Here is a 12,938-nt window from a genome sequence, read left to right as displayed (position 1 = left end):
AGTGGGCTGCCATGGGCTACCGTGTGTAGCCAGCAGCCAGCGTGAGCGGCCAGCAGCCGCTGTGAGCAGCCGTCCAGAAGTCAGCAACTGACCTGCCTCGCCCGGGAAGAGCGCAATGATGGTGCCAACTTGGGCCAGTGAAGCAACATCCTCCACAACTAGACTGAAGAACAAAATGACAGCAACTCATTTGTTCCCCTTCCCCCAATTCCCCAGCACTGTTCCTATCCCCGCAATTCCCCAATAAAAATCTTTAAAAACAAACAAACAAACAAAAAAAAAAACATTTTATCTGGAATGTCCAAAATTACAGATTCACACAAAACAGGCTATTCTTATGAAAGACAGTAATTTTCAGTTAAATTTATTGACTGTCTAACATGATTAACTTCTCATATATTTTAGTACTTCTGTCAATAATAATCTTAATAATAATGTGATCACAGGCTTGAGTAATCACTGTCATTGATTTCTATGTAGTAAATTTAAGCAGGTATAAGCAAACTACTAAGATATCTTCCTTATTTTGCTACCGAATTAACTATGCTAAAATTTACTTTTGCACATCTGTGAAATTGATTTTGTAAAATTAATTTTTGAAGATTTGTGTGATTAGTTTAAAGAAGTCACATGAAGCTAAGGCTGTTTATTCCTTCTTGCATTCAACAAATATTAATAGTTTATATCTGTTTACAGTAAGATGCCTTACCCCGTTTGGCTATGTCTTGTTCTTATAATTTTTTCAAAATTTTAATCAGCTTTGTCATTTGTATCTTAAGTGTAGTCCAGGAATTTTATCTTCTTCCTATTATTATTCCACATAAAGAATTGTCTTTATGCTTTAGGATACATAAAACATTTGGATAGATGTCTAATTTTTACAAATTTCATCTGATGTCTTCAGTTTGTGCTTTTGGTTTTCCATGTACTTCATTATCTTTCCATAAGCTTGATATCATGTTTTATAATTTTCTTTATTTAAACACTGCAAGTGACATCATAAAATGATATTTAGGCTAGTTTATAAACTACATACAGTATATATAAACTACATAATATAAATTACAGCAATTCTGCTAGCTATAATTTGGTTATCAAGATTCTTACGATAACTCAATTTTAAAATATTCTTTAAATTTATGTAACAAAATTTTAAAATCTGGATTCTCTTTAAATATTATTGTGGTTTTTTTTTTTGGTTTTTTTTTTTAGCTGAGCCATCCTGCCACCTTTGGGCAGCTCAGCGGCAACTCAGCTCGGGCCGGGCATCAAACCGCTGTTGCTCAGAGCTCAAACTCTTGAGCGAGCTCTTAACCAACTGAGCCACTCGGCCAGCCCTGGATTCTCTTTAAATACATGTGATTATTCTATCCATTCCCCTTAACCAAAGATACAATAATTTTTTTTTTCTTGGTCCCAGTTTCATATCCATTTCGGAGAATGTGATATTTTTGGTATCCTAAAGTTACTAAGGCTGTTCATTGACATGTGATGTCATACTCCTCAAAATACAGGATTATATAATGCAAGCTATTTGATATTAAATACAAATATTCTTAGTTTCTTTCCTTCTCAGTATTAAATACATTTGGAATTAATATATAATCTATTTTAAACCTTTTTAATTGTTAATTTGTTGCCTAGAATTGCTTTGGACCATAGCAAAACAGGGTTTTGTATTTGTGGTTTAGTGATTGGTGTTCTTAAGCTAGGTATTTTATTAAGTGATTTTTTCTCATCTGCAAATTCTCAACTGTAAAAATTGCCTTATTATGTCCTATATTTATCTTTATGTACACTTCTCCAAGGTAAATTTTTTTTATTTTTACAGACGGTAGCTCTTGATGGAACATTATTTTTAAAATCTGGGGTGATCTCTGGAGGGTCAAGTGACTTAAAATACAAGGCTAGATGCTGGGATGAGAAAGAGTTAAAGAATTTAAGAGACAGAAGAACCCAGCTAATGGAAGAATTAAAGGTAAATCCATGTTATAAAAATTGTAGAATATTAAGTAGAATAATTGTATTTTTAAAGTAAGTTTTTTTGGTAATAAAAGTACCATGCCTATAGTTAAAAAAAACAAAAAATCAAATATTGCAGAATGCAATAAAGTAAAAAATAAAAATCTTTTCCTGACTCGTGCTACATCTCAGTAGTATTTCCAAAAACAATTTTATGCATAGCCTCCGGAAATTTTCTCTGTGTGTGCAAGTATATGTATTATTTTTCCTATTTGTTTTATAAAAGACCTTTGCTGTAGTGTTTGCAACAAGCTTTTTCATTACTATCATAATATGGACATGTTTTTATTTTAGCATATAGAGAACCACTTTATTTTTAATGAATCCTGCCTGCCATTTCATTGTATAGATGTTGTTTATTTAACCAAGCTTCAATAATGGATATTTTGTTTATTTTCTATTACAAATGATGCAGCATTAAACATTCTCTTTTTTTTAAAGATTTTATTGGGGGTTGGGGGAGGGGAACAGTGTTGGGGAATTGGGGAAGGGAAACCGCCAAGTTGTTGTCCTTCAATCTTAGTTGCTGGTGGGCATAGCCCACCATCTCATGCGGCAGTCCAACCGGAAACCTTCTTGATAAGAGCGTACGCACTAAATGCTGAGCCATCCGGCTGGCCGTCGACAGCTCAGGGCACTTCAGCTCAGGGTGCCGTGTTCAATCTTAGTTGCGGGTGGGCGTAGCCCACCATCCCATGCAGGAATCGAACTGGCAACCTTGTTGTTAGGAGCACGCGCTCTCACCAGCTGAGCCATTCTGCCACCTGTTGGCAGCTCATCTGCAGCTCTGCTCGGGTGCAGCTCGGGTACAGCTCACTAGCCCATGTGGGAATCAAACCAGCGGCCCTGTTGCTCAGCGCTTACACTCTTAACCAACTGAGTCGCTGAGCCGCCCCTCAATATTCTTTAAAGAGGGAGAGTAACATAGTACCTAAGAGTATAAGTTTGATGGCCACATGGCCTGGGTTTGAATCCCAGCTCTGCCACTTACCAGCAGTATAACCTCGGCATAGGTACCTAACCACATTGTACTTGAGTTTCCCCATCTGTAGAATGAGGATGATAAAAGTACCTTCCTTTTAGGGTTATTTTAAGGATAAAATTAGCTAATCCAGATAGAATACTTAAAACAATGCCTGCCATATGTAAGCACTATATAAATGTTGTTATTATATATTTATTTGTATAAATATATCTCTAAGATAAATTCCTGTATAGAGTTTCTGGGACTAAAGATCTGTGTACTTAAAATGTTGATAGATATTACTAAATTCCCATCAAAAGAAAACCTATAGTAGAGTATCAGTGTCCCTCGATTTCAACACTAGATATTAGCAAATATTTTAATCTTTGTAATTCAGTCGTTTACCCAAAATTATAACTGAGGGTAAACATTTCATTTCTTCATGTATTTATTGTTTTTTTGTAATATTTTCTTCTGTGAACTGCTTATTTCCTGTGCACAGTTTTCTATGAGGTTGTTATTACCTACTTTAAGAATTATTTGTATTATCAGTAAATTAGTCTTTAGTCATATGTGTTATAAATATATTCCGTTTGACTTTTTTTTGTCACTACAATGATATAGATTATAGAACATTTCCATCACCCCCCAAAATTCCTTCGTAGTCAGCCCCTTCCCCTGTGCCCTGTGGACCCTGACAGCCCAATCTACTTTCTATCATTGTAGTTTTTTCTCTTCTAGAATTTCATATAAATGGAGTCATACAGTAAGTAATCTTTTGTGTCATGCTTTATTCATTTAGCCTAAAGCTGTTGAGATTTGTGGTGTTACGTGTATCAAAAGTTTATTCCTTGTTATTGCTCAGGATCTGTTTGACATTTGAATTTTTGTCATGCATGTGTTTTTAATCTTTATGTAGCTAAATTTATTAATCTTTTATAACTTCTGGGTTCTAATGTCATGTTCAGAAAGACTTGATTCTTTTTGAAGATTACAGAAGAATTTTAATAATGTTTCTTTCAAGTGCTTTTGTGTATTTAGCATTTATATCATGTTGATGACTGGGGATTGAGCTTCATTTTTGCCAACTGACTTGCCATTTTATCAGGTATCATTGGTTGAATATTAGAACCCACACATGCTTCTTGAAATGTCAACTTTTTAATAGCTGCTAAGTCAGTAGGATGCTTTTAGATTTATTTTTTTCTGTTTAGCTTTCTTTTTTTATGTATACAAATGACCAGTTTTGAGTTCAAGGAAATAGTCTGACAAAGTTACCCAACTAATTTTAATCATTTTCTGTAAGCATAAGAGCACATTTTATGTTTTTGTCTAAGGTGTAGAAATATTTAACTTTTTTTTAATTAAAGTTTATTGGGGTGACAATTGTTAGTTAAGTTACATAGATTTCAGGTATACAATTCTGTAATACATCATCTATATATCACATTGTGTGTTCACCACCCAGAGTCAGTTCTCCTTCCATCACTATATATTTGATCAGAAATATTTAACTTTTAAAGATTTTACAAACTTAGGCCTAGGCACAGAGAAAGTTCTAGGAAAGTGGCAACTTGAAATTAATCTGGTTTCCTATGCATGTGCATAGTGACTGCCCGCTGTGTGCCCTGCCTGGACCTAGTGGACAGCTGGGTGTGAGTGATGTCGGGTTCTGAGGGAGATCACCAGGGAAGGCTGACGCTGGGCTTCCTCTCTTGATCTGTGAAGAGTGCTGGGCAAAGAACCAGGACATAGGGGATTCCGGGGTAAGTTAGGCATTTGTCCCATGTGAATATGTCCGGTCTTCTTGAACCCCACGAAGCGAAATATTAGTAGGTTCTGGCCTCCCTCTTTCTGAGTTTGGAAAAGTCCAGGGAGACCAGAGAGACACCTTTTCCTTAGTCTCAGAGTGGGACACTGATGGTCTTCTGTTATAATGCTGCCTTTGGGCGTAGAGAATCCCTATGGGACGGCTGCCATTTAGGGTACTTTAATGCCCAGACCCAATCCTCAGTGGGAAAAGCAATACATAAATGCACCTGAGGCGTTCCAGGAGCCAGAAAAAACTTGAACGAAAAAGTAAAGGAGCATTAAGGAGATTCAGTGTAGTGTCAGACCTCCCTCCTCCCCTGCAAAAAAAGAAAGACTTCAGAACGAAAACGTATTTCTTGACTCTAGAACACCACAGATGAATGGAAGGACTGCATTGTCATTGTTGAGAACCAAGTTAGTAACCTGGAAGACCAACTGGAAGAAGCATCTCAATGAGGGGAACAAAATTAAAAGGGAAAAGAAATCATGAGAAAAATAGAGCCTTAGGTAGACTCAGGAGACTTCACATAAGAATAAGTGTTCCCGAAGGAGGAAGAGGAACACAGAGGAGAGGAAATAAACAAAAAAGAAAAAATGGCTCCAATCTGAGCATGCACCTTAATTGACCAATTGAAAGGACATACATAGTTCCATGCAAGTTTGATGGGAAAAGGCACAAAATAACACAGATCTTGGTGTAATTCCTGAACTCCTAGGTTATAAAAGCAATGCTAAAATAACCCCTTGCTTTACGAAATATTCCTTAGATTAAAAATAAAAGCTTTTATCAGACTATAAAACTGGATGAGACTGGAGTAATAGCTACAGGCAACTAAGGAAAAGGACTATAACCCAAGACATGGTTTACATTTCAGGAATCTGCATGTAAGCAAATGCAGAGGGCACATCCTCTGTGTCCTCCCTGGGACGAGAATGCCAGAGAGAGCGCTCTAAACCACACGTGGATTAGGATAGACCTAGTTATAATAGTGAATAGTGTTAAACTAACTCGGCTAAACCTAGGAATTGGACCCGGAGAGTGAAATAAATGTGCTCCAGAGGTCTCATCTGTAATGAGGCGTGGAAGTAAGAGTATTCTGAAGATACCTTCGTTATTAAAGAAGAAAAATGAAATATAAGGGAACTTACTACTTGAGCAAATTAGAAGGGCAACCACAAAATAACAAAAACTATAGTGGAATTTTTTAAAGCTGAAATTAAATAGAAAACGCAAAATAGAAAAGGGACAAATGAATATAAAAGCTGGTTCTTTTGAAAAGACTAATCATATAGATAAACTCTTTGCAACTCTAATGAAGGGAAGAAAAGTTAGCAGTAAACACAGAGCAGGCATGAGAAAATTAATATAATTTTAAGAGAATCTTACAAGCAAATATACAGTTTTAAAAAAAGTGAAGGGCTGGAAGAATGGGTGATTTTCAGAAAAATGTCAATTACCAAGATGACCAGAAAGTGGGATATTTGAAAAGTTAGGCAGTGTCAGACAGCCACCACGTCTTCCTTGCTTGTCTCTATTATAGAATCATAAAAACTAAACAACTTAATGTCTAGTGTGCTTTAGCTAGTGGTGGCCATGTGACAGTTTGGGAGCTATAAATGGAAGTATTGGTGTTCCCTTTTACATTTTCTTCTTCCCGACTGGAACTCAGTCAAGAAGCCTAGAGATAAAGCAGGAACCTCGCACCAGGAGACAGCAAGCATGAGGATAAAAATCATTGTACTGAGAAGCTGCAAGTTCGGTGTGTTGCTGAGAAACTGTATCACCCTAGACTGCTTTTGTGTAAGAAAAATACATCCACAGTGTGTTTTTTTTGTTTTGTTTTTTTTAGCTGAGCCATCCTGCTACCTGTTGGCAGCTCAGCGTCTGCTCAGCTCTGCTCAGCTCGGGCCGGGATGCGAACCGCTGTTGCTCAGAGCTCAAACTCTTGAGCGAGCTCTTAACCAACTGAGCCATTCGGCCAGCCCTATTACATCCACTTTTTTTTTTTTTTTTGTAGAGGGCAGTGTTACTGGCCCTCACATGTGGGATCCGAACCGGGGCCCTCTGGTGTCCCAAGCCAGTCCCCAACCATCGCACCACTCGGCTGGCCCAACATCCACATTTTTAAAGCCACTGTTAGTTGAATGATCTACCATTGAAAACAGTACAGCAGCTGTGGAAAACAGTATGGTGGCTACTCAAATAATTTTAAATAGAATTATCATATGATATAGCAATTCTGCTTCTGGGTATATACACTGAAGAATTGAAAGCAGAGTCTGGAAGAGATACTTGTACACCCACGGTCATGACAGCATTATTCACAGTAGCCACAAGTGGAAGCAATGCACGTGTCCATCAGCGGATAAATGGATAACCAACATGTACTCTACACACAATGGAATACTTGTTGGTCTTAAACAGGAAGGAAATTCTAACACATGCTACAAAATGGATGAACCTTGAATGCATTATGCTACATGAAATAAGCCAGTCACAGAAAGACAAATACTGTATGATTCCACCTAGATGAGGTCCCTGGAGTTATCAGATTCATAGAGATAAAATAGAATGGTGGTTGTCAGGGGTTCAGGGGATAGGAGAATGGGGAGTTGTTAAAGGGTATAGAGTTGCACTTTTGCAAGATGAAAAGAGTTGTGGAGATTGGGTGCACCACACTGGGAATGTACTTAAACAGTTTTGAACTGTGCGCTTAAAAATGGTAAAGATTGGTAAATTTTATTTTATGTATATTTTAGCCACAAGTTAAAAAAAAAGACTATGGGACCAGATATGCTTACAACTGAGTTTCATCTAATATAATTCTCGTGTTATTTAAGTCATTCTGGATCATAGGAAAAAATGGAAACTTTCCAGTTTATAAAGTTAGTATAACTTTAATATCAAATATAAAGAGACTACAAAATAAGTCTTCCCTTGTGAATATAAATGCATAATTTCTAAATTAAATATCAGTATAGAGAATTCAGCAATGTGGTGAAATAAAAATACACCAGACTGAACAGGATTTGTCCCAAGACTACATGAGTGTTTCAATAGTAAGTGGCCAATCAGCATAACCCATTACATGAACAAATCAACAGCGGGAGAAAATTCCAAAGATCCTATGTAGAAAGGCACTTGGTCAAGTTCAGCAGCTAGTCTGAATTAAAGTACTAAGTAAAAGAGTAATTTGGTGGAAATTATTTAAATACATAGCTCATACCCAAAACTGACACATAATTGCTAAAATTAAAACCATTTTAGTTGAAATCAGGAAGTAGAGGTATCTGCTATTACCATTACTTAATTTCCATTATTTAAGATGATCTTGGAAGTTATAGTAAATACAGTTAGGCACAAAATGAAATAATTTGTATAAATCTTTGAAAAAAAGAGAAAAACTCTGCTGATAATAAGATGGTAGTTTAAAAACTACTAGATTTAATAAGATAATGGGAGGGCTGCATAAATAAAACTAGTTTTCTTGTATACTATCAAAAAGCATGTAGAAATGGAGAAATATTTTGCTCACAATAGAAACAAATGTAAATATAAATACAGTAACTTCAGAAAACTAAACTTACTGAAGGACATAAAACAACTTAAAGGAAAAACATACTATATTCTTGGGTTAGAAGTCTTCCAATTAATACATAACTTGAATACAGTTTTAATTAAAATACTACCAAGGATTTTTTAATTTGATAAATGATCTTCTGACCCTTACAAATGAAGAATTTCCTGAAACTAGTAAAAAAAAATAGGTGACAAAAGAGAGTGAGGCAGGCCTTCTCCTGCCAGGTACAAATACTATGAAAAGCCATCTTAGTTAAGTTGGTGCAGCATTTGCATATGAATGGACAGGTTAATGAAGCAGATAGGAATTCTAGAAATAGGACCCAGTATATTTGACAATTTAGTATAGAACAAATCAATGTTTTGGTTTGGTGGGGAAAGGATAGATTGTTCAATAAATGTATTGGCACATTTAGAGAAAGTAATTTTGTGTCCCGTATAACAAAAATAAATTCCCGATTGTTTAAAAACTTGAATTCAAAAAAATTTTTAAGTGAGGATAAAAGCCATTGTATACATTTTTTTTAAGTTTAAAATAAAGATTGTAGGTTCTATACAATCAAAGAACTTTTGTTTTTACAAATTGACATAAAAAAAAGACAAACATCTGGGCGAAGGATAGGATTAGGCAGTTGAGAGAAAGAAGAAATCCATGTAGCTAGTAAACATACAGATATGCTCAATAGAGAATATAATACTCAGGGGAATACTAATTAAGATTACTTCATACCTATCAATAATACTTGGAAAAAATAAATATGCTGGTGGAGATAGATGTAAAGAAACGTGCTCATACATTATTTACAGAAATGTGAATTGTTACAGCCTTTGGGAGAGCTGTCAGCACCAGCTATTAAAATAAAACCATCAATACCTTTGACCCATCCATCTCACCCTGGGGAATCTATTGCGTAGAAATAAAAACACTAGGACTTGAGGGTATATTATACAGACACATATATTGTTGCTGTATTGTTTATGATGACAAAAACATGGAAACCATGAATGCCCATTATTTCAAGAATAGTTGAATCATTTTGGTACAGTCACACTGTGGAATATGCAGCCATTAAAAATGAAAAATGAATTTACAGCTTTATCAGTTGATTTTTGTGAGTAACTGAATGAGAAGCTGGAGGCAGAAAAGCATGTTCAATGTGATTCTAAATTTGTAAAAGAAGACAAAAAACAAAATATATAGGTGAATATATATATATATATATATATATATGTATGTATTCATGTAAGGACTTGGAGTAAAAATACAGAAGAGCATATACTAGGGAGTTAATTTGGTTGAACAATAGGGTGGGTGAAGAGAGAAGAGAAAGGACGAGGCAAACAAAAACAAGGATGCGCTAAAAGTGAGGCAGCATTTGTCCTATGACCCCATTTATGTGCCGTGAGTGAAACACGCCCTCCGCCACCCTCAGTTTTCATGCCTAACTGTTTCCTGTTAGGAGGTATGTTCAGTTTGAGGATGCTGTGTGGCATCTTGGCTACTCCAGATGGCTTAGGTACTTAATTGACCAGAAGAAGGGAAGATGGAGTGTGAATGATAGTTATCTGTAAAACATCAGTGAGTTGCGACATATGAAAGCACTTTGAAAAATGAAAGTGCTTTTCTATTGTAAAATGTTGTCATATATTTCTTTTCCTCTTTAGGGTTTAATGAAGATGCTTCGCAAGGAAACCGACTTGAAACAAATACAGACTCTGCTACAAGGAACTCATACACGACTCAAATATTCACAAAGTGAACTAGAGTTGATTAAAAAGAAGCGCCTTGCTGCTGTCTACCGGGTAATATAGACTTACATACAATTTTATGGAAATTAGAACCAGGATCTAGAATTTTAGGAATTGTATTTATGTAGTGCCATGTAATTTTACACTTTACCCCATGATTGGGATTATATTATAGTCCTTTAGCTACTTTATTTTTATGGTTGTTAATCTTATCATACAATTGTACCTGAATTTACCTTATCTCATGGATTCTCTTTATTCTAAAAGATACTTAGCACATTTTTGGCTTCATCATATAAAGCTAAAATAGTCACGTTAAAAAATAAATTTTTTGTCTTTTGTAACTAGGAACAATCTCAGCTACAAAGTGAACTACTAAATATTGAGTCTCAATGTACCATGTTGAGTGAAGGAATCAAAGAACGGCAAAAAAGAATTGAAGTATTTCAAGAAAAGATCAATAAGGTCATGAATGATTTTTTTGTTATTAAATGGCATGTAGAATGTAGTTCCTCACCAGATGCCAGATTTAGGGGTCTTGAGTATGTGCTAAAGCAAAGTATGATAAGTGCTGAGTTTTATGGGTTTGCCAAATTAATTTTCTTGTGTCTTTTGAAAACCACTATTGTCTATCTTAAGAGACAATGACCAGTGCATAGTTACTCCCTTCTACCCTCCATCCTCCGCTTGCTCATTGTAAACATTACAGCCTCTTTATTTCTGCCACTTCCCTTAACACTAGAAGAGAAAGAGCTTTGTCATTCAGGTTATCTTTTAAGATTACTTATTCACTCAGTAATTATTTCTGGAACATTTATTATATTTGCCAGGCACAGTGCGTGGCTCTGGGACAACAAAGATTTGGCCATCTAGCCTCTGCTTATAAAGTGACAGGAACTTTCTGATTTAATTCATTCCGCTGTTGCTTATCTTTACTCCTTAGGAAGCTGTTTGTCACACCATCACTCAGTAACTTCCACCCATTACTTTTAGTTCTACTTTTATCACATGATTTGAAACCACAGTTATGTAGCTCCTTAATTATCTATATTCCAGGTTAAATACTCCTAATTCCTTAATCATTTACGTTTACCGTGGAGTTAAGACCAGTCCTGGTAACCATCTTCTGGGTTCTCCATTGTTTGTCAGTGCCCAGAACAAAGCATAATGTCAAAACACTGCCTGACCAGTACTGAGTACCATGGAACACTACACGTGGAACCATAACTTTCTATGGTTTGGCTTCTCTGCTTAATAGTAGATTATAGCTACTATTGCATCGATCATATCACTTGCATATTTAATCTATATTCAACTACAATAAAACTGGAAAGTTTTTAATATATCTTACTGTTTAAAAAAATAGGTCTGTTTATCCTGTAATTGTACATAGATGCAGGGCTTTAAAAATATTGAGGTTAAATGTTATTTTGTTGGATTTGGCTCATTCTAGTTTTTCAAAATCTTTTTGAGTCTTAGTCCTCTGCTCTAGTCCTCTTGGCCTTATACTTCCTGAGACGCTATAGTCCCCTCACACAAAGACTTTCGTTTATGTAAAATAATATATATTGCCATGGCTAATGTAATTGAAATGCTTCCGATTTTGTGTTAAACATTTCATAAAGCCAAAACTCTTAATAAAACCAATTCTGAGCTTTCTTATTTAATTTTTAGAATAAGAAATTTGAAGATAGATGGGCATAGTGTATGGAGCTAATAAGAAAGCACTGGCCCCTTAAAGTACAGTAATGCTTGTTGGGAATTGTTTGGGGCCTCATCCAGGAAAACCTTGTTGGGAAAAACTTCGATTTAAGCATTGTTTATATACTTTCTTAAAATTAATTATTAAACCAATTATTTTGAAATAATTTTAAAGGTTGAAGATGATATTTTCCAACACTTCTGTGAAGAAATTGGAGTGGAAAACATTCGTGAATTTGAGCAAAAACATGTTAAACAACAACAAGAAATTGATCAAAAAAGGTATTTTTATTAAAAATATTGGTAAGCAATTTACACATATATAAATGTAACTATTATTTCATAATTTAAGAGAACTATGCCTGAGGTAGTCTTTATTTTAGTTCATCATGAAATAGCAAGTAAACATTCATATTCTTATAAAGAGATCTAATTCTCTTATAATCTTTAAAAGTATTTTCTATTTACAGTTGACATACAATATTATATTAGTTTCAGGTGTATAACACCCGAGTGATTAGACACTTATATATCTTATGGGATGATTACCCTTAAATCCAGTACCAGTCTGACATAAATAATTATTACAGTACTACTGACTATATTCCCTGAGCTATAGTACACATCCCCATAACTATTTTGTAACTACCACTTTATACCTCCCTGCTTCACCCACCCTCCTCCAACCCAGCAACCATCAAAATGCTCTCTGTATCTATGAACTTATCTCTGTTTTGCTTGTTCATTACCCTATTCTCTAGATTCCACATATATTATTGACTACATCCCTTATGCTATACTTTACATCCCCATGACTATTTTGTAACTACCAATTTATACTTCTTAATCTCTTCACTTTTTTCACCCATTCCCCCAACCCCCTCCCATCTGGCAACCATCAAAACGATCTCTGTTTCTATAAGGGTGTTTCTGTTTTGTTTGTTTTTGTTTTTTAGATTCCACATGTAAGTGAAAACATATGGCATTTGTTTTTCTCAGACTTACTCCACTCGGCACAGTACCCTCTAGGTCCCTCCATGTTGTTGCAGATGGCAGGATTTCATTTTTTTCATGGCTGAGTAATATTCCCGGTGTGTGTGGGTGTGTGTG

The 12,938-nt window shown here is 35.4% G+C and overlaps 1 protein-coding gene across 2 annotated transcripts in view; it reads left to right on the top strand.

Moving 5' to 3' along the window:
- The window catches only part of SMC1B (structural maintenance of chromosomes 1B), a 61,640-nt gene that overhangs the window by 22,919 nt on the left and 25,783 nt on the right, over positions 1-12,938 (top strand). For both annotated transcript variants that reach the window (XM_019651716.1, XM_019651715.1), the window contains exons 12-15: positions 1,832-1,978; positions 10,044-10,181; positions 10,476-10,592; positions 12,004-12,110. In XM_019651716.1, the coding sequence (XP_019507261.1) occupies positions 1,832-1,978; positions 10,044-10,181; positions 10,476-10,592; positions 12,004-12,110 (509 nt within the window). The remainder of the gene's footprint in view (positions 1-1,831; positions 1,979-10,043; positions 10,182-10,475; positions 10,593-12,003; positions 12,111-12,938) is intronic.

Source organism: Hipposideros armiger, unplaced genomic scaffold (genome assembly GCF_001890085.2).
Source record: "Hipposideros armiger isolate ML-2016 unplaced genomic scaffold, ASM189008v1 scaffold_164, whole genome shotgun sequence".
Classification (NCBI taxonomy): domain Eukaryota; kingdom Metazoa; phylum Chordata; class Mammalia; order Chiroptera; family Hipposideridae; genus Hipposideros; species Hipposideros armiger.
This window is presented reverse-complemented; position numbering and strand designations above follow the sequence as displayed.